At 43.6% G+C, this 21,682-nt stretch overlaps 1 protein-coding gene and 1 long non-coding RNA gene across 3 annotated transcripts in view; one reads left to right on the top strand and one right to left on the bottom strand.

The window, feature by feature from the left end:
• The first annotated feature begins 2,722 nt into the window (after positions 1-2,722).
• LOC115611799 lies at positions 2,723-18,193 on the top strand. Its single transcript, XR_003992700.1, has 3 exons — positions 2,723-3,109; positions 13,682-16,789; positions 17,789-18,193. It is a non-coding gene; the product is annotated as an uncharacterized LOC115611799 (long non-coding RNA).
• LEKR1 (leucine, glutamate and lysine rich 1) overlaps positions 13,280-21,682 on the bottom strand; it is a 59,758-nt gene continuing 51,355 nt past the window's right edge. For both annotated transcript variants that reach the window (XM_030495246.1, XM_030495247.1), the window contains 3 exons: positions 19,969-20,121; positions 18,999-19,298; positions 13,280-17,061 (listed from right to left, as the gene is read on the bottom strand). In XM_030495246.1, coding sequence (XP_030351106.1) covers positions 16,654-17,061; positions 18,999-19,298; positions 19,969-20,121 — 861 coding nt within the window. In that variant the 3' untranslated portion in view covers positions 13,280-16,653. The remainder of the gene's footprint in view (positions 17,062-18,998; positions 19,299-19,968; positions 20,122-21,682) is intronic.

Here is a 21,682-nt window from a genome sequence, read left to right as displayed (position 1 = left end):
CAATTGGCAATGTTTCAAAATGTACCCTCCCCACGCTGAGAAGGACCCTGGCCTGACAGCACACGTGAGGCTGACAGATAACCGAAGGAGAACAAACTGGAGGGGAGAGGGCTTGAGCTATCACAGGTGTCCCATTCAAGAGAATAAAATACATGCTCCCCGGGCAAAGAGCATCCTCCTGCCTCCCTCTGCTTCCCTATGGGTGCCCCTCTGGGGCCTCTGAGCCCAGGGCGAGCCCAGCCCCAAGCAAGCACTCACTGTATTTCTTATTTTCATCTGCAGTGATTTTATAAATGAGTTGGACACTGCAGGATTATAGCACAGTAGTTTGCCATCAAGGAAACCGCAAGCAACAAACAGAGATGTTATCTCTAACATATGGTTCTTATTTGAGGAAATATGTCTGGTTACATTAATTGACACAATATGGCTCGGGGCTGTTTTTTGTTTTATAACTACTTGTGGGTTCCCCTAGCAACAGCAAAGCCAGCAACACCGATACCAGTGCTGAAAACACAACGGCAGGACCCAACACCCTTCCCCTCCACCCCATGCACATCCTCAGCAGCCAAGGAAAGTGCTGGCAGCAGCTGCTGGCAGGCATTGACCTTGCGCTCCTTAGGCCAGCAAGCCCGGTTGGGAAATGTGAACCCCATACATCCTTTTCAAAACTCCCCATATGTGAGAGTTTTTAGCAAGCTGTGCTGGGGGATAACTGGGATAACAGCCCTTATGCCCAGCTGACAACCTCCATTTTAATCCCTGCCTGCAGGATGCTGCACATCCCCTGGAAGCTATGCTGGGAACCAGGACAAACTCAGAGCAAGATCTCAGAGACCACGGTTCCCCCTGGCACGTTCATGTGAGGGTGCAGTGTGTGCAGGAAGTACAGGTGACCAGTGTCCTGTTTTTGAGAGAACTGAGGAAGCTGCTGGGATTTTGAAAGGTTTTCAAAACCAGGGTTGGATACTGAAAGGCAGAGAGGCGACTGGGGGGGCTGCAGCTGCCTGGGAGTGGTTCCCACCCGGACGCGAGCAACTCGAGTCCTCCTTGATGCCAGGCACTGGATGCTTTCAGCAGCCTCAAAATGTGCCAGTCTGCAGCTGTTGGTACTTGGTGAGCACCTCTGGCATTGTAGGTGTTTCAGGAAGAGGGGGACACCAAAATACTTTTCAGGATCTGGGCTGAAAGCGATGGTGATGTATTCCTTTGCATTTAAGTCCTGATGGCTGCTAAGGGTGAGAGTTCGGTTCCTACATGGATGTCCTCCTCCACAGGTGACTTTACAAGCATCACGGCTACCTTTCAGGAGCACGACGTTCCCCAGCATCCCATTGTACCAGGCCAAATGCCTGCACACTATGGCAGGGATGCTCAGTGCTGTGCCAGCAGGGTTACTTGCAGGATGTGTCTTGAGATCAGCTACAGCCTTAAATGAGCACAATCATGTCCCAGAGCAAGTAGTCATATTTGGAGACAGGCCTGTAGCACTTCAGTATCTGAAGAGAAAGTGGGAGTTCTGCCCACCACGACCTGGGCAGACCTTTGGGCTTGGCTGGCTGCAGTCAGGGCTTCTTAATCCACATTTATATACTGAAATAAAGTGGCTTGATTTCCACAAAAGCCAAGCAGCTACAGCTTCCAGGGAGTTCACTGAGCTCTGTAGCAAATATAGTTCCAAAAACCAGTTACTTCCAAGTAGGTACCTAAACAAGGATCTGGGAGTGTAGCTCAAACAGGTTTAGTTCATGTGTTGCAAACGAAGGGTGGGTTACTAATTAATACTCTGATGTTAAGAGACTAATTTCTCACCTGAGCCCCTACCCTGGCTCTGCTGCAAGCAGAGATGGGCGTAGGAGGCTGGGATGCCTTTCTTGATAATGAGACTGTCCCAGGAGAGGATGGGATGACACAGCAATGGGGTGAGTAGGGCTGGGGTGGCTGTAAGTAAAATTATAATTATGTAGAAAAATATGAAACAGAAACAGCTGGTAACCTGAGGCAAGCAATGTAAATGATGTGAGCAACTCCATGGCAACAAAATGAAAGCAAAGAAATGGGAAACCATCTTCTGGGCATCCTTGCCCCAGGACAATGCAGGCTCAGTGAATGCTGAAATGCTCATCTTGATGCGGGGACAGCAGCGGGGCGGAATGGGGGGCTGTTGCATCTCGCCCAGCATGGAGAGAAGGCAGGTTCTCAGGTCTTCCAGCTTTTCAAGTGGAAATTTCTAGTTCCTTGCCCTCCAGCCTGAGTTATCTGAAATGAAACGGTGTGGAGTGAGCAAATTTGGAGAGTCTTCTGAGGAAAGATGATCTCTCCAGGAGCAATCTCCTTTCTCGAGCCCCCAGGGGAGCAACCTGAATAATACAGTTTTCCTCAGGTCAAATGCTTTCATGTTATTTCTTGTCTCATCCTCATCTACATTTCAGGGAACATAACATGGACTTTCAGCCTTTGTATTGAATGTATTGAATGTATTGAATGTTTTCATCTTGTAAGGCTAAAACCAGACTCCGAGGACATCCTGAACTCAGAGATTTATGAGTTCATTGGGATAAGGCAGGGGGGTGGAAAAGCATCAGCACTACTCCAGCCAGTAATCCATGCAACCCACATGATTGCAAGGGCTAGCACAACAGCTTCATGATGTCTTCTCCAGCTTCATCACATTTTCTCACCACATTGCACCAGGAGGCTGGTAAACGATGCCAAGATACCGGATTGCCCTTTAGGCTCTCCTTTCCACATGTAGAGACTTGTTAGGCACAGACAAAGTCAGGTGGAAAGAGGAGAACAAACCCTCTTTTTTTAACTGGGGGATGCTGTTTTTCTAGCCCTGACTCGTCTGATTAACCTCACATTCATCCAGCCCTGGGACTGAAAAGCTCGTATACGATTGATGAAAACCACAGCAAATGAGCTCCCTTTGCACAATGTCCTGGAGGCTGCATAGCTGAAGCGATGGCAGATGAATAAATAGCAGGATGTCCTTTCAACGGCAGAGCCCCTCAGCTGGGAAACCTTCCGTCATTCCTGAGCTCAGCCTCTGGAAGCGACTGGAGGGAGATGAACAGCACAACAGCACAAGCAGGGGGAGACCAAATGGGTAAGTCAGCCTCAGTTTTACCAAGACAGTAAAAAAATATGTGGCATAAAAGAGTATTCAGGCCATTGAACAAGGACATGTGTGTGTGTCTGAGGCATGTTTGAACATACTTTCTATTGCAGGAGAATTGGGTGCAAATGAAAATTATTTAATGCCACGCTAAATCCTAGGGAACCTGATTTGCAAAGCAACCTGACATCAGACTCCTTTGTTGCACGGGTTAGCAGGCAATCCGCATCTGCTTGTCACACAAATTGGCTAAGATGGAGTTTGGAAGGTTTGAGGTAGGGACTGTGCAACAAGGAAGGTGGTAGGCTGGTGTTAGCAATGTGACTGAAGTGTTCTGTATGTCCGAGTTGTCTAGAGAGGGAAGGGAGAGGATGTGGGAAAGCAGATGTTCCATTGATAACTGTAGTGGTTTACACCTTGCTTCATTATGCTTTTGCTGATTACCACAAGGCCAGAAATGAGTTTTCGGCCCTAGGTGTGTTACTTTAACCAAAGTCCCTAAACCAGACACTGAGGTTGTACATAGCTAAAGACAGAGCTTTGGGTGAGAAGTGCCAGCCCACCACCAGTGTGTCCTGCTCACACTCTCAGGGCTATGGTGATCATGGGGGTTAAAGTCCAGGAATCATTTTCCCTGGCTAAGAGGGATGACTGAAGACCTTTGCTTTTTGGGATCTGTGCTATAGTCTGCTTTCTGTACTCTACATATCGCCTTAAGGCAGCCCCTTCTGTTTCAGGAGCCTGCCAAGGCTTTTGCCCTCCCCTGTTATTTATAGTGCTGGCTTTTCAGTTGTTTCTGTAGATTTAATGCTTATTATGTAAAACATGAACTGTGCTGTGCTTGTGGTGAGAGGCTGTTCTGCAGACCTTCTGCATGACCCTCCCCATCCATGGATCCCCATGTCTCTATTACTGCAGCTATTGCACAGTCAGGGTGCCCTGCGAGTCAGGCAACACGAGCACCAGCTTGGCTCCTTGTATGAGGTCCTTTGGGCAAAAGAATGCTTCCTTGTAAGGTGGATGCACAGCAGGTTTAGTAACATCCTTGCCCAAAGATAGCCAGAAGAGAGTATTTGCATGAATTTCTGTGAATACAAGTTCATAGAAAAGCCTGGTCTTCAGAAGCAACTTTTTATCCTTTGGTTTTACAGCACAGGAATTAAAAGCCACCATGCTCTGTGTGTACAGTTTTAGCAGATGAATTACTGCCTCCTTCTAGCTGCTTCTATTACCCTCAAAGGAGGTGCTATTGTTGTTTTTAGATGGAATCTACAAAAACAAAACCCAAAAAAGACATCGGCAAATGTAATGAAATTGGCAACTGCTGATCTAGGAAAGCACTGAGGCAATATTGCTACTTGGTTACACCCACAGCACCCATAAATCATCCTCCACATATGACCTCTTTCTGGACACTTCTCAGCTGTTGCTGACAATCCTTTTTTGGGTCCTTTTCCCAAAACACACATGTGGTTCTTTGTTCAGAACTTTACGATGACTAAAATGACCACTCAGGCCTGGCAACTTAAACCAAATCCTGCAGCCAGCACAATGCTTCCCATGCACAGGAAACAGCTGGATAAATGAGCGCTGAAGCGGATTTCCATAAAAGCCAGTGATTCATGAATCCTGGTGTTCAGTGAGCAGGGTCAGCCTCGGGTTCCTGAAGAGCTTTCTCCACTGGAGACAGGCTCCATCGCCCCATCCACCGCTCTGCGGATTGTCCCATCACTTGCGGTGTTACCAGAGCAGCAGGAATTTACAAACCACAGCATTGGGGTATGTTTGATCTATATTTTCTGCTGCCAATTAAGTGCTGCTCAGCTGACCTGGACATGGAAAAAAGTGATCTCATAAGTCAAGAGAGGGCAACCCGCGTGTTAGGAATGCTTTCGGTCAGTTTATTTCTCAGGGACCTGGACAATGACAAGGACATTTGGGCAGGACAGAGAGCAAAACCCTCAAACCAACACCATCAGCAAACAAAAACCTGCTGCACCTGCAGTGGATCTTAAAGCTCCTCTCCTAGTGCCTCTGTGACCACCAGATTTCTTCAGGGACTCTTTTCCCAGAGTTCAAAGCAAGTACGTGTCAGCTGGGCATTATTCATTGTAGTAAAGTGGTGGTAGGCCAAAATAAATCACTTTCCATATCACATAAATTGGGAGATGGAAAATACCATTTAGGTCATGCGGTTCATCAGCTCCTGCCAGCACACGGCTGCTCCTGACAGTACATTTTCCATCACTTTTTCCTGTCCATGTTGAATGACTCAAGCACTGGGGCTCCACCACTCCCACAGAGCTCTTCCATGGCTGACACAACCCCGTGTGAGGACATTTTCCTCTGTATTGCACCAAAACTTTCCTTTGCTAAATGTCAGCACGTTACTCCCATTGTGGACCACCCTGAATTATTCCACCATTTTGCTGATGTTTACCACCCTCGGTTTTTATTCTGTGCCTATCACCAAAGTGTCTGAGTACTTCTGATCTGCAGGTACATCCCACATAAAAGGCGGCAGTGTGATGCCTGGCACTTAGAGAAGTGGCCACAAAGACAACTTGGGCAAACCATCTTCAGCCTCATTCAGACAAACCCAGAAAAACCTCTAAATTAATGAACTAAAGCCACCAGCGTAGTATGGCTGTTGTAGAGGAGTTGGAACACTCAGTACCCACCTAAATCTAGCTATAAGAAATTCAGTACCCTGAACTGCTATAATTGATGAGGAAACCGAGGGAATGGTCTTCATCACACATAGAGGTCTGGTGACACTCGTGGGACACATTTTCTGGTTGTATGTAAATTAAATGAACCTGTCACTCACATAACCTACTTCCAGCTTCCTATCCTAATTAAATTGCAAATATGTAGGCTTCGTTTTAAGGTCTTTTTATCTTTGTAAAGCAAAGGTGTGGATCGGGAAGCTTTTAAATCCAGGGGGCACTCAGGGGCTGAATGCGCTGCCCTGAATGAACAATTAAGTTTACATTAAAAACATTAGAAACTTGGCTTCAAATTATTCAGGGGTAAAGCTGCAGGGCTGCATCGTGGCAGGTGGTGCAGGACTGAGCAAGGACTGCAGAGCCTGCAAAAGCCAGAAATACCCACCATCCCCACATACCTTACAAATCCACTTATTTCCCATTATCCCTCATCAAACAGCTCCACAGGCCAGAGTGACTCCAGCATTACAAACCTGCCCTGGAGTCGGTGGCAGATGGGCAGGGACAGCACAGGGCTTGGGGACGCCTGGCCCAGCAGCACCGGTACCCCACCACCCTGCATGGGGAGGACTACCAGATGCTCCAGCCGTGAGTCGCGTCCTCCTGAGGGCATGCTGAAATAGTAATTAACTTTTATGTATATGTGCATTGTTCAGTAACACCTGCCCCGTCCCTGCACTGGGCAGGCAGTGGGCTCTGAAGGGGCCCTGCAATGCATTCTCCCCTGAGACCTTACAGCTCACCCTGTAGAGGGTGCACCCCGTATATACCTTATATACAACTGCACCCTATAGAGACCCCTGTGCGTGTGTGGGGTGTCCACATGGGAGCTGACAAACCTGCTGGGAAGGATGGACCAGAGGAGGCAGATGATGGTGACTTGTGGCAGAACGGCAGGGAGAGGAGGAGAATGGTGGAGAGCTGACCTGTTTGCATTAATCCCTTACCACTGCACTGTCTGTGCTACACTGGAAGAAAAAGGAAAAAAGAAATAATGCCAGCAAAAGACACAGGCTTCCCAATTTCACTGCCCAGCCCCAGATAACCTAGGGTCCTTCATCTTGCAGATCTCACGGTACACATACCACCAACTGACCTGCTACGGCAATTTAACCACTTAGGAATTGTTTTGCTTAGCCAACACCAGAGATGCCCACATACAAAATATTTATCTGTAGCCATAGCTGCAGTAAGCAACAACTACAACAACCTTTCACCGTCTGCAGCAGAGCTGATGGAGCCTCCACCCCACCTCAGGCATTGCTGCTGGGGCGATGCTGGCCCCAGGGCTGGGACAGGGGGATGGATCATGGATCAAACAGTGCAATGGGAGTGCTCAGACCTTCCCAACTCACAACAAAGCCTGGCATGGGCTAACAAAGCCACATACCAGTGTCAGCAAACAGTGCTTGCTAGCTTCATTTCTTCCTCACTGAGGGCACAGATGGATGGTGACGTGTATCCAAAGTCTGTTCATGGCACCAACTAAGATGTCGGGCAAAGAGCAGGGGACAAAGCATGTTTCTTTCTGTGAGCCAAAAGGGCACTGCCACCAGCTCTGGAGTTAATCAGTGATGCTCACATTTTCCAGCTTTTTTCAGGGTCTCTCCAGCCTGGCGCAGATGTTGCTGCATTCAGCCCCTCGTTCAAATGTATGAGTTAGTTTACTTTAAAAAAAAAAAAAAAACACACCACATAGGCATCTGTATTGCCTCAGGCTCACTTAGCACAAAACCTGCCTGCAGTCCCATCAGCCAGGGTTCAGCCAGACAGCAAGGATTTCCCTCCTGACTCAGTGACAAGCAGGGGAGAACACCATGACCTCCAAAGCTCCAGACCAAGCCGCCATCTCACACCCATGGGAGGGGGTCAGGATCTGGGCTGCCCCTGCCTGCTGTTCGAAACCTAAATAAGTACTGAACACCTCCTGCCGTGACTCAAGAAGGAAACTTGGAATAAAGCAGCTTCCACAGGCATTCCTGCTGAGCAAGGTCACCCCGAGCTCTTGGCTGGTTCCCCTCTTCAGACTCTTCAAACCATTGGGCTGTGTTGACAAAATACCATACCACGATAATGGAGACATCATTTTGTGTCAGGCCCCCTCACCCCTGCAGATGTGGTCTCACAAGCTGTAATTCTGCAAATCAAAGCTTTGAGGTCACTTGAGGAGACCTACCTGTGGCTGAGTCAGGATGTCCGGTTTCACTTTAAATGATGTTTAAGACCAGCCCTGTCCAGGCTGGTCAGTAACCTCAAAGTTCCCTTTAAAACCAACAACTCCTTGGAGCGCACCTCACATTACCTGGGCTTTTCACCACTTCTAAATTTAAACTCGCCCAGGATCTTAGCATGGCATCTTTGATAAATTACAGTCTAAGCAAAAAGAAGTACAAAGCCAGTACTAATAACCCATTTATTCCCATTTTTGGTTTGGTTTTGGCATTATAATGGGAACGAAAAAGGGCTGGACTTCAGGTTGTCTACATGTTTGTGCTTGTGCCTAGAGAAAGCTGCTTCCAAAGCAGCCCATGAAGGGACCTCTTACAAAGGTATCCCTGCCATGCTTCCTGACCTAACTGCTTAATTATCTTTTGTACTTTGTCCAAAAGTTGTTTGCATCATTAAAGACCTTTTACACTCTACTGACTGCAGCTGGTGAGTGCACAGCAATCAACTTCTTACTTATACCAAATTGTTCTTTAACTCTTACATCAATGAATTCAGGAGCTTTGAAGCATTTCCAGCTATTAGCCAGCGTACATACCCCACAGCATGGACATGAGCATGTGCACCTGAAGCATCTGCTGCCCTCGCCACACCAACCACGTGCAACGCTCTGCATCATGCGTGATGGCCAACTCAGGTTTTTATCACTGAGTTGCACAAGGGATCATTTTCTGGCCCTGGGAAAGTTCAAGATTTCCACAAATGAGAAAACAAAAAGTGAAACCTCATGAGACTTAATTGGACTTTACCATAATTACATCACTAATTGAATTCCAAACTGAATAAAACATATCTTTAATGTTCAGTAGTGTTAAACCAGGATATTTTATCAACTTGAAAAACATTAAATGTCTTTTCAGAAACAGGGGGCCCCCAAAACAAACCATTTCCTGTAAATCTGTGGGTTTGAGAAACCAGCAAAACCAGGTTTTTATAGGCTAAAATGGCTTTGTGTCATCACTTGCATGTTCCTGACATTTAGAGATCAATTGTTTTTTAGAAGATATAAAAATTACACAAGCTTTCAGAGCAACCAGCATCACTTTACAACCTATTAAAATAAGCACAGGTAACAGAAGAGTAACAATTAGATGGCACCTGCAGCGTGATTTGGGACTGCTCTTTTATCCTCTAGTATGTTAGGTTATGACTCATACAAAAATATTATAATTTAATTTAATTTTTGAAGAGGCTGGTGCAGTGCTCAGACCTGACACAGTGACATTTTCTTGCGCAATTAGCTAAGCTTCACAACCAAAACAGCTTCTGCATTAGCACATCCATTTTATTCCTAATTTTGTGTTGTGTGTGACAGTGAATAGAGGATAAATAAAACCCAAGTAGACTGTTTATTCATGACCTGTGGACATTGGGATATGCTACCATTTCACAAGCAGAAAGATGGTTGCATAGGGACAACAAAGATGCTCAGGGGGCTGGAGCACCTCTCCTATGGAGACAGGCTGAGAGAGCTGGGGCTGTTCAGCCTGGGAAGAGAAGGCTCTGGGGAGACCTTAGAGCAGCTTCCAGTGCCTAAAGGGGCAACAAGAAAGCTGGAGAGAGACTTTTTACAAGGGCATGTAGTGACAGGACAAGAGGGAATGGCTTTAAACTGACAGAGGGAGATTTAGTTGGGACATTAGGAAGAACTTCTTCCCTGTGAGGGTGGTGAGGCCCTGGCACAGGTTGCCCAGAGAAGTTGAGGCTGCCCCATCCCTGGCAGTGTTCAAGGCCAGGTTGGACGGGGCTTGGAGCAACCTGGTCTAGTGGAAGGTGTCCCTGCCCACGGCAGGGGGTTGGAACTAGATGAGCTTTAAAGTCCCTTCCAGTCCAAACCATTATAGGATTCTATGACAACAAACCACTTTTGTTCCTCTCCATTTGCCATATTTCAGAGCTGCCCTGCACGCAGGCCAGCACTGCATTGCAAAATGTCACTTGCTACGGCCTGCAGTATGACAAGCTGCTGAATATACAGCAGCACCATGGTGTGATGGGCCAGCAGTGTAAGAAAGACCTGCAATTTACAGCCTATGCAGAGGGTGGTCATGTACAACCCCGGAGTAAAAAGGCAAAGAATGAAGGTGATGTGCACAGTGCAATCCACACCCTGGTAACATCCAAGTCTGATAAATGACGTAATTTTGCAAGATGCTTCCTCCAAGTCCTTCTCCACTTCTAATACACACCTGAGCCTTTATTCCAGCTCAACCCTGACTCCCTGCCCTAGCTCCCACCTGTCCTTCAATTCTGCTTTGAATCTTCCAGCCCTTGTGCCAAGCCCCAAGGAGTTTGCTGCTCCAGAGCAAACCCCTGTGTCCCTGCAGAATGCTGCAAGGTATCAAAGGCATCAAAGGCTTCCCCACCCCAGAGATCAGCGGCCATGACTCACTTCTTGGGCACAGCAATTTACATCAAGAAGCTCTTTAAAGTATTCTTCAGAGAGATGCGAACTGCTGTTGTACCAGACAAAGCACTGAAGCCTCCTTCAGCAAAGGACAAGAGCTGTGGAGTGCACAAAAAGGGCTGTCTCGCAGAAGGTGTGGGGATATGGTATAGTACACATTGTAGACATTTTAACACCATTTTTATCTTGACATTTTTTAAAAGCAGAATTTTTTTAAAAGTTCTAAATATTCTTTTCTGGACTTCTCCATGGGAAGCATGCTGTGAAGGACTGTCCATTTAAACTGGTGTAAAGCAAATCGTAACAGGCTGCTGAGAGTGACATTAGCCAGTTAACCTCAGGGTAACACTGGTTTTTGCCACTGACGTGCTGTTGGAACTGTACTTTTTTTGGCCACACTGTTATAACGCAATGGGACCTACTTAGGTAGAACAGAAGGTGTTGCTTTGGGAAGCTGCTCAGTGATTGTCCTTTGGTTTACTGGGAAGAAACACAGTCACATCCTGGCACTGACCTTAATTCACCACACATTCACGGCTCCAGATGGAAAACTGCAAGGAGGGAACGTTCGTTGCGTAGTGGTTCAGAGGATGGAGGGTATCTCTGGAGAGACAAGCAAAAATAATCTGCGGGAACTGGCCATGCTTGACTGGAAGATTTTTTTCATTATCTGGGAACAGTTCACAGTGCAATGCCAGATGCTCATATTTTCCATCACACAAATTATATTTCCAGTGTTAAAATCTCTTCAGCATTAATCTTTTGCAGTACCCTTTTAATTATCCTATTAAAATTAATCTGTACTTTGCTTAGAGGATGACAAAACACCACGTAAGTGCTAAGCATATTTGGCTATATTGTTTCACACCATTACAGTTGTGTATGGAGTTTATTCTTTCTTCAGTAGAATACACTTAACCACCTACAACAATTAAACACAAAATTCAATCACATTTTCATCATGTAAATAAGTCCCCATTTTAAATAACTAAAGTTGCGTGGGTTTTGTCTGAGAAAGGAGATTTCCCCAAATGCCTTCTTCTGTTCTTTCTTTTGTATTAAAAAATACAGTGCTTCTGCAGCATACTGCAAGCTTTGAAGGAAACTAGTTATAAAACACTGGGAGCCAAATAAAGAATTTAGAGCAAATAATATCTCGCAGCACAACCGTTCCTTTAAATGACAAGAAGGTCTCTCTCTTTTTTCTTTTTTTTTTTTTCCTCCTGATTAATACATTTTAATAATATGTGGCACTGGGTCTGGCTCCAGTTTCTATTTTCATATACTTTTAATGCTGCTAAGATACTAAGACACATTTTTCTGAAGTCTAATTTCTTCCCTTGTGGAAAAACTCCATATGCGAGCCACAGGCTGGGATCCCAGATCATACACACCAACTTAGTTAAAAATCTGTTTATCATTTTTAATACACGAGGCACATCACTGCTTTATTTTGTAATATCCTATTAGGAATAAAAGTTTGATACATATGGCAAGCACTTATATCTATGATACATATGGCAAGCACTTATATCTATGATACATATGGCAAGCACTTTGACACATATGGCAAGCAATAAGTTAATCTCCTGTCAAAGGAGCAGCAAGACAACTCCACGTCACCAGACAAGGATTTGACCCTTTCTGTACTGCTGTCTGTGGAAAACACAGAAATTTCACACAGCTTTCAGTGGAAAAGCACAGACCCATAATGAAGCACAGACTGATTGCTTTAAATTCAATTCCTGCTCCAGTGCATGACCTGGGACAGGGAGCTTGCCTGGGGAAAGCCCAGGCTCTCCCACCTGAGCATCCTGCAGGCTGGATACAAGCCATTTCTTGTCCACAGCCATTAATCTGCACCTGGGACATGTGCTTGAAATGATATACCTGGCTCTTGCTGCACGTACTGTGGAGACTGATTCTCATTGATTCCCATTAGGTTTGGCTTTCCCAAGGCAGCCCATGGAGTCTATGTGCCATGTGCTTCCCCAGCTGCCCAAAAACTCAGCTTCCCGCTCTGCTATGGGTCCCAATCTCCTGGGAGTCCAGGCTACACGCAAGTACTTCATCAGTCTTTCCTGTTAGTTTCTGCTCCTCTTTCAGAGTGAACCAGCAAGTTCTTGTTGAGATGAAGCCAAGGCACAGCTGGTGCCGAGGACTGTCCCAGGAGAGGTCCTGTCCTATTGTCCTTGCCCCGGTCTCCTTTTCCCATCCGCAAACCCATCAGCATGATGGCAGCCTGCACCTGGATATTTCTGCTTCCTCCAAATAATGCTGTGCTCAACTATGGTGTGTAGACTCTCTCCAGTTAACAGTCACACAGTGAATATTTGAAACTGCTCTGGAAGTGAAGACTAGTGGATAAAAATAAATGGATAAATTTGGTAGTAGCACATTATGTTAGTGCATTGGATGCAAACAGGCAGAGCCTGCTAGTGGGATTAATACTTTATGGGAAGATTTAGGACCGTACAAGCTACTATTCTTGATCAGGCAACAATATCAGCTCTGTCCAGGAAGAAACAGAAGCCTTTGCATCAGGCAAGAACAAGACAACCCATTGCCATGGGATGTTTTCTTATAACCTTCAGAGGCGAGAGGATGGCTTGCTGCCTCCAGCCAGCCACCCTGCCTCTGCAGGATGTGGCGTGCAGGTGCCAGCCATCCTGCACCCCACAGAGGCAGATTTGTTTCAAGCTTGGAGATATTTTTAAGTATTCCCTTGTGCCATGAGTCCTAGAGAGCAAGGTCCAGCATACAAAAAACCCATTCATAAATGACACCACTTCTGCAAGATGTATTTCCTCTAGGAAGTTTTATTTCCTGAATATGTGGGGATATTAATTAGATGTCCACATTCTCTGTGGTACTTTCTGCTGGTGTGTTTCATCCCATTACAAGAAATACGCTGTAAACTTTCCTTGACTATGTGAAATTAATTTAATTGTTTTTAAAAGCTGGTAAAGTTTCCTGGCATTTATACATTTTGTTTATTGCTTAGCAGCAGGAATTCTGGGTTACCGTGAGGGAGGGGAAGTAAGGGAAATATTTGTTCCTGACTTGGTTTGGATTCATGATTTATACACTTCCTCATGCTAGAAACATTATTTCTGTGACTGCCCTCATTATTTTATGTGCTATTCCTCACTTTGCAGCTTATGACCACAGAGTCATTCTTTACTATTGCTTCCGCTACAGGACATAAACACTGAAGCAGTCGGCAGGAGCCCAGGTTTGAAGCCTGACCTGTTTGCGCAGCCACAGCAGCACAAGGGAAGGAGCAGCTGTTACACCATGGAACTGGGATATTCTGTAGCTTTGCTGTAAGCACAGAGACATTACGGCATCCTGGTGAGCTCAGCCAGCAAAACAGTCCACAGGTAAAGGTCCCACCTTTTCTTTGACAAAAATATTCCAGTATTAAACTCCACATTACGACATCAGCTACCACAGGGCTCACTGTGACGCCTGTTCCATAGCTACAGAAGGGCATAACATTATGTAACAGCAGTTAGTGGATTTATGTAACTTAAAATATCTCATAAGACTGGAAAATGCAACCAATGCTCATCTAAAAATGTTATGAAAAAATCTACATCACAGAGCTCTGGAGCTCATAATTTTAAGAACTACCTCAATGAAAATCTGTTACTTCCACAGTCTTCAGGAAGACTGTGGGTGTACAGTGGAATAACAATTTTCAAGCTCAAAGACGTCAGCATCTTTTCTAAACAAAAATCAGCATCACCACTGACCAGAGCAGGGCACCATCCAGCCACCCTCCAAACAGGCCTTTGGGACTGCTTCCCATCCCGTTCTTTCTGCATTTGTGGGATTGCTGAAAAAAGAATTTCCTGAGGCTTGTGTTTCAGTGGAATTGCTTTCACATCTTTGATATTCCAAATTTTCAACATCCTTAAGAAAAATACAAGTATCTGAGCAAAGCCAGCAGGTCCTGTAGACAGCTCCCACTGCTGCTCAGGTATCTTGGTTGGGCTTAAGACTCACTGTTGCCATCAGCCAATTGAGCATAATCCTGTTCTAGTAAACTGGGCAAGCCTCCACTGAGGATACTTGTGGAGAATACAGCCTATTGGCACATGCTGGGGTTGGAAGCTACAGATGGGCTGTTCTGCATCAGAGAAGGCAAGCAGGCCTCATTCACAGCAGCCACCAGGATCCTGCTGAGTGAGGAAAGCCAAATTGTCAGACCTCCACCAACCTGAGTCTATACTCTCCAGGGGACGGTACTTGTGTTTGATTCTAACATGCCCCAATCAGCTGGCTCTTGCTACCAGTTTCTATGAGGTCTATTCAAGTCCATTCAATCTGCCAGGCCCCTGCAAAGTACCTACCCCATCCGTATGCACAGCAGCTACCAGAACAACTTTTATAATACTGATTTTCTGTTGCTTTGGAATTTGTGAATAGAGGATGATTTCAGTGGATGCTGCCACAGAAATCGGGTAAGGCTGAGTGATGGTTTCGGTGGGAACAGAAGCTGACTAAGACAGAGCATGTTTTTAAATCAAGCTCCAGAGGGTAAACCTAAAATTGTTGTTTCTTCCACTGATTTTACTGAATAAAATACATCCCCTGTCAGGTCATTGGATTTAACAAAGCTTTTCTAATTTTCTCCAGCATTGAAGATGTGGCCTACTGCTGTCATTTTGTCACATATAGGACTATCTAATCACAAAGAAATAACAAGAAGGTCTAGGTTCATGATGCAATTATAAACATATCTCGGTTGACAAGTCAAGTGCCCTATGACGAAGCAACTCCACAACTCTGATGGAAGAACAAGCCCAGTCCCCAGACCTAAACAGGAGCAGGCAATATCAGTTGTCCAGCTGCTCATATGCACACTCTGAGAGTCTCCAGAAAGTTCCCCTCTAACTTACCTTCCACAAAGTTTCTGTCCAAGACAGTTTCTGTCTTTCGATAGAGCAGGGACACCAGCATCTCTGTGCCTAGGGCTGCTGCCCTGAGCCAAGGAGCTCAGCCCCAGCTCCTCCCTCCTGCCTGAGCTGGATCTAATGTGGTAGGTCTACCTCTGTCCAAGGGACTTGCCAGGCTGACCTGGGCCTGCTTCATCACCTCTCCTTGTCCAGTGACTGCTGGGCTGTGGCCAGAACCGGTTACTATCACCAAACTGGCCCTGTTTGGGCTTACCTGACCAAAACACTCGAGTATCTGGTGACACAGTAAGTGAAATCTCAGACCGACTGTGCCACCCACTGCTGTTTCACTCAGCCCACCCTATACTGCACATTGTCAAACTGCTCCAATAGCAGAGCTGCCTTGTTCAAAAAGCAGCTACTTCTGCAGTCGCTGCACGCTAACAAGGATGACCAAGCCTTGTCTGGGCTTTTTATGCTTCAAAACAAACCATGGTTCCACGTATCAAGGAGTAAAATAAAGATGCTGATCCTCCTGTCTAACAATTTTACAGAGAACTCCAGCGTGTCTACTTTGAAGCTAAAAGTTATGCTTAACATAAAGACACTTTTCTGATGAAATTAAAGAGGCAAACATCTTTTGGACAAAATGTGTTAAGTCTTCCACTCCTTGTTAACTAGCACAGCTTGAAGACTTGCACATAGAGGAAGCTATGTCTCTGCCAATGGCTAGTCTACTCAGTGGATGGATTTGCCACATTTTCAGACTGAATGATACATACTCCCCTACCAGCAAGTTTCACTGACCTAAGCATAATTATTTGCAAATATAACACTACTCAATTCAATAATTGCAAAAATCTGATTCTAACCAAACAAATCACATTTTTACACCAGAAACAAGCAATTAACCTATATAGAACACACAAAATGGGAAAATTCCAACAAAGTGGTTTGGGAAAACAGGAATTTAAACTGGCCATTAGTTTAATTACACCTATTGAAGAGGTGTTCCTTTTGGAGAGACAGTATTTTTTCTTTCTTACTTTCCTCGTCTTGAAGTGTAGATAGCATTTAATTACTTTAATATGTGATGGACAAAGAAACATTATTGCAATAAAAATATATAAAAATTTAACTTAATTTTAACTTGTAGAAATGCATGAATTGAACCAGCTAAGATTTGACCCTGGGGTCCATGAGTGAACGGCCATTTGATGCACTGGAATGGTTTCCCGTGTGCTATGCATGTGTATGTAGCTGTCAGAGCTAACTCAGTTGTCGTCTTATAACTGCAGAGATCCTGCTCCTGGGCTCGCTGAGAGAAGCTGCCCTTCCTCTTGGAGCATGTGGTGGGGCTAGAGCGGGCAAGCGCACACTGCCGCTGCTGTTCCGCTTACCGGAGGTGGGTGCCTTCACAGCTCTTGAAATAGCAAACTGTCCAGAGAGATTGATTTCCTCCGCAGTGCTGGGGCTGGGGCGGCTTTTCTGTCCATAATCAGCGAGCAGAGCAGTAGGGGAGGTTAGGCTGCCCTGAGCCAGGGAACATGGCGATAACGGGAAGTTTCCACTGAATTTTTTTAGTTCCAGTACTTGTTCCCTGGCTTGAGTCAAAGCTGCAGTCAGCTCATAGCGTTCCTCACACTCTCTGCGCACCGTTTCCTGGAGAAGAGTGTTCTGCAAACAGAAACAAACACTGGCTTTACAAAATGCCATTAGTCAAAAGCTGTGCCTATTCAGCTCCTTGGGCTTACGACAGGGGTGGCTGGAGGGTAATGATGCACACAAATCCTTCAACGCTTCTCCAGATTGTTTCTCTGAAAGTCACTCAAAAGACACACATCAGCATTTACCCACCCTTCCCTTAGGAGACAGTGGAAAATATGAGGCAAGTTATCAGAAGTTATTTCTGATATCCTGCCCATCCTCCAGCAAGGGGGAAACTGGGAATTCTGCTCTTGGAAAGGAAAAAGCAACAGACAGAGGTCAAGAATTACTGCGCCACTTTGTTATGATAAGATGTCCAAGAAGTTATCCCCCTCTGTAGTTTAAATAATTGTGCACCCATTTTTGTGATGGCATTCTTTATTGATTATTATTTCCCAAATAATTGGGACAAATTATTTTCAGTTTAGTGGTTTTCACAAACTGTACACTTTGATTCCCAATACCTAAATAGTATGTGACTGGTACTGGGCCTTGAGCAGACAACTAAAACTGTTGCAGTATTACAGAAGTCCACAAATTTGTGTATTGTGTGGATCTTATTTGTGATGTTAATTTTCCTGAAAAATTAATTTTCCAGCTGAAAAAAAGTAAATAAAACAGAAGGGACAACATCACTAAATTGAGTCATGAAAGTCAGAAAACAAAGAGAAAATAACCACTTTTTTGTTCTTCTAAGCAAGCAATTGTTGCTGACACCAGGAGGTCCATGAGAATGAAAGGGAAACAACCACCAAGGCACTCTCCAGCAGAGACTGATGATCAAGTCATACAGAGAACACCCTCAGTCATGCACAACCTCATTGCATGGACACAAACTTTTCTATCCAAACCTCTTCAGTGCCAAGAGGATCAAATGGATGCATAATGAAGATAATCAGAGCCAGGGAATCTCACAATGAAGGATAACAGTGTGTTCCTTACTATGCTGAAATTCCTGACCAATACTTGAAGAGCACATGCCTTTCCAAGAGCCTTTTCCACAGGTACAGGACAGAATGCACCTACATTCACTCTACATCACTCTAATTTCACCAACACAGTGTTTCTGAAACTTTTTCAAGGAATAAATAAATATCAACCCAAGCCCTAAATTCATTTTGAAGAGTTTTATTTTCACTGTGTACCAATTTTTTTTTCTGCCACTTACTTACTTTAGACATTCCTGTCCCTGACTTGACTGTATTCACATTTCTCATAGAGTACAGCTCTCTCCGCCCTCCCCATTGTATTACAGACATCCAGCAAATGATTGTGGTAAGAATATACATCAGTCAAACTTTTCTTTACTTTTGACTCATTTTTATGCATTCCTGTGTAAGACAAAGTGTCTTTACCAGTGGGAGGTGGAATACATCCCCATTAGCATGCAGGATGCACACACATAATCCCACATTAGAAGATTCAGTCTCTGCTCCAGAAGCCGTTCAAACAATATTGACTATATGAATGTTTTTCTTACAAATGATTTCTAAAATAAGTAGGATTACTGGAAAGATTACTGCTGTTCCATTCTAAAAGTGAGAAATGTCCATGTCTTTTACTTTAAAAACAGGAAGAACACTTTCTTGTTGACTCATGTTTATGTGGCATGATGTGAGGCTAGAGACCAAGAAATAAATGTCTTGCAGGGCCTGAGAAATATATATACTTTTTTTTTTTTCCTAATAAACCACTACTTTTAATTCATCAGGGACATAAAATTTCACATATATTGTGATAAATTGTATTTATGAAATTATGATGGACTTGCTTTATAAATAGTTTAACTTCAATGGCTTTTAAATCAGCACTTTAACAAGGTCTGAAATATAGATACTTTGAATGATTTTAGAAATCACATGTCTCTAAGTAAAAAGAGTAAAGCATTTCCTTGGTCATGTTCCTACCTCTTCTTGAACTTGACTCAGATTGTGAATCAGCTGTGTCCTCTCCTGGGTTAATTTTTCCAGTTCATCTGACTTGTGTTTAATTTCTTTTCTCATATTATCCAGAAATGATTCATTACTGTTCTTTTCCATCGAAAGCTGAAATTCAAGTTCAGTAATTAGTCTTTTAAGGCTTTGAATTTCTTTTTCCTTCTCTTCATCTTTCTCTGCAAGTTTGATCTGGGCATCTTGTAGCTTCTTTTCAAGAATTTCTGTCTCCATCCTTAAGCTACTGGTAGCATTGGATATTAAACCTGGAATCTGCATTGGATTAAACAAAAATTACATTCAGCAGATATCTTTCAATATGTAGAATTAAATGTCAGATGAATGTTGATTTCAGGAGATAAAAAAATAGAAATGCAAACATACATGTCCTCAGAGACAAAAACAAAAATTGCTTTGAATTTACATAATACCCTCAAAGGATATCAGAGAGCTGTAAATGAATCAAAACTCACTCAGACCAGAGAGATTAAGTAGTATGTCCAAGATCAAACAGAGAAATAGAGGTAAAAGTGGCAAAACTTAATTTTTTTACTGCAAGTATTTCTTCAGGGTTTTAAAATCACAGTCAAATATTTGTAAAGTGAACTAAGCCAAACTGTTACTTTCAGCTCCTTAAAACACTATGTAACACATTTTAAATAACAATATATTTCATCAAAAATTTTTTTTTCCAGAATTTTCAAGAAATCTTTCAAAAACAAAGGTTATAGGTAAAATTTTCAATTTCTACATAAAACTTTAAAAAAAAAAAAAAAAAAGAAAAAACCCAAAGAAACATATGCCATATACAAAGGCTTGGAAAAAATCTTGTATCATCTAGATAAAAGACTACACATAAAGAAGGTTTTATTACTTCCCATGCCATTTTTCAACAGTTTATATTATCTACTGCCACAAAACCTTTCTCATAAGCATTACACACCTTCTTCTGGAGCTCTTCATGATCTCTCTGATATTTTGCAATTAGTTCTTGCTGCTTTTGTCTCTCAATGTCTAGTTCCACTTTTGCTTCTTCCTTGACTTTAAGAATTGCTTCTTTGTGTTGTGCTTCACCTTTAGCCAAATCAATTTCCATCTAGGCAACAAGTGTTTTTCAACAATATGTAACAACTCATCTTAAAATACTTTTCACATTCCACACTGGCATAAATAAAGTGATGTGAAATTTGGCAGACTAAGATTTTGGGCACTGAAGAAACACATTAAACGATCGCAACATTGGAGCCTGGTGAGGGAAAGCTCCTGCTTCTCACTGGCTCCCAGCTGCATGGACAGCTCCTCCTCCGCAGAGCACCAGGGCTGAGTCACAGCCAGCAGCCCCAGAAGATGTCTCACAAGCTCCATGGTGTCTCAAGTGGTGCTAGATGCCTAAATTTAGGCAGCTGAACTTCACGCTAAATCATTATGAGAACACCAAATTACAAAATCCTTAGCTAGTTCTTAAAATAGATTATTATTTTGCTGGATGCATTCCCTCTGCAGGTAAAACTTGGCTTGTTATTATTTTCAAATGCAGCACAATGATACATTTCACAGTATATAACATCTACTGTGCTAAAAATTGGTCATGAAATGTCAAGACCCATTCCTGAAGAGTGGGTCTTGACATAAGCTCAATATTAAAGATGTTAACTCTTCCTTACAAAATCATTTTTATATTCATGCTTTACCATTCAACCTTGTCAGGGAATAGCAATTTACCATATAAAATGTTTGTCTGTCTGCTCCCAGGGACCATACTCAGATGACACATAGTCCACATGTTCTATCTTGCACTTTATAGGAGCAATGCACATTAGCACTATGTACCTATTTTATAACATGTCCCACTTCTCCTAAATCCATTGTAAATACCTAAAATCTAGGGGAAGGAGCATGCTGAGGGATCCCTATGGATGATGTGGTGGGATGCCTGCCTCTCCAAACATCGCCAATGGCATGCAGCTGCTGTGCTAGCCCCATCACCAAGCCGGGGTTCCAGAAGCAGTGAGGCTCCATGGTGCAAGGTGAGCAATGAGCAGCTCCGGCTTGTTTTAGGGTCCAGACAGCACCATACTGATGGTAGGTATGTGGGACAAGCTCTGGACCAAAAAATCAAGAAATAAAAGTGAAAGAGTTGCGAATTCTGGCTAAAATCATAGAATTAAATATCCCAGTCCTTAAGGCATCTCACACATTTAATATCATAAATGCAAATCTGAAAATTCAGCCATAATGTCCTGAAAATAAAAGCCTGGATTCTGGAGTAAATACTGAAGGCTGTATTTTGAAAAAAATTTTTCCTAAACCACTATGTTAATATTTAATTTCTGCAGGCTGAATTCTAATGGACTTAATCGTAGCATGCAAAAAGAATATGAAAGGCACATTAATGCACAACACTAGTCTAACTACTTAGAATTTTTAAAAGCAGAAAAGCCCAGAATAAGCTTAATTACAATTATCTAATTTCACACACTAATTATGAGCAAAAGCAAAACAAATTCCCCTAACTCTTTTTTGGGAAAAGATAAATTTGAAATATTTTAATTATTTTTTAAATAAAAATATACCCAAATTCTGGGCATGGAATGGACACAAATCCTCCACTAAGGTTTAGCTTAAAACTAGTATATTTGTAAGATCCTAAAAGTATA

This window comes from Strigops habroptila, chromosome 8, assembly GCF_004027225.2.
Source record: "Strigops habroptila isolate Jane chromosome 8, bStrHab1.2.pri, whole genome shotgun sequence".
Taxonomy (NCBI): Eukaryota; Metazoa; Chordata; class Aves; order Psittaciformes; family Psittacidae; genus Strigops; species Strigops habroptila.
The sequence above is the reverse complement of the archived record's forward strand: the minus strand, read 5'-3'. Positions and strand labels throughout refer to the sequence as shown.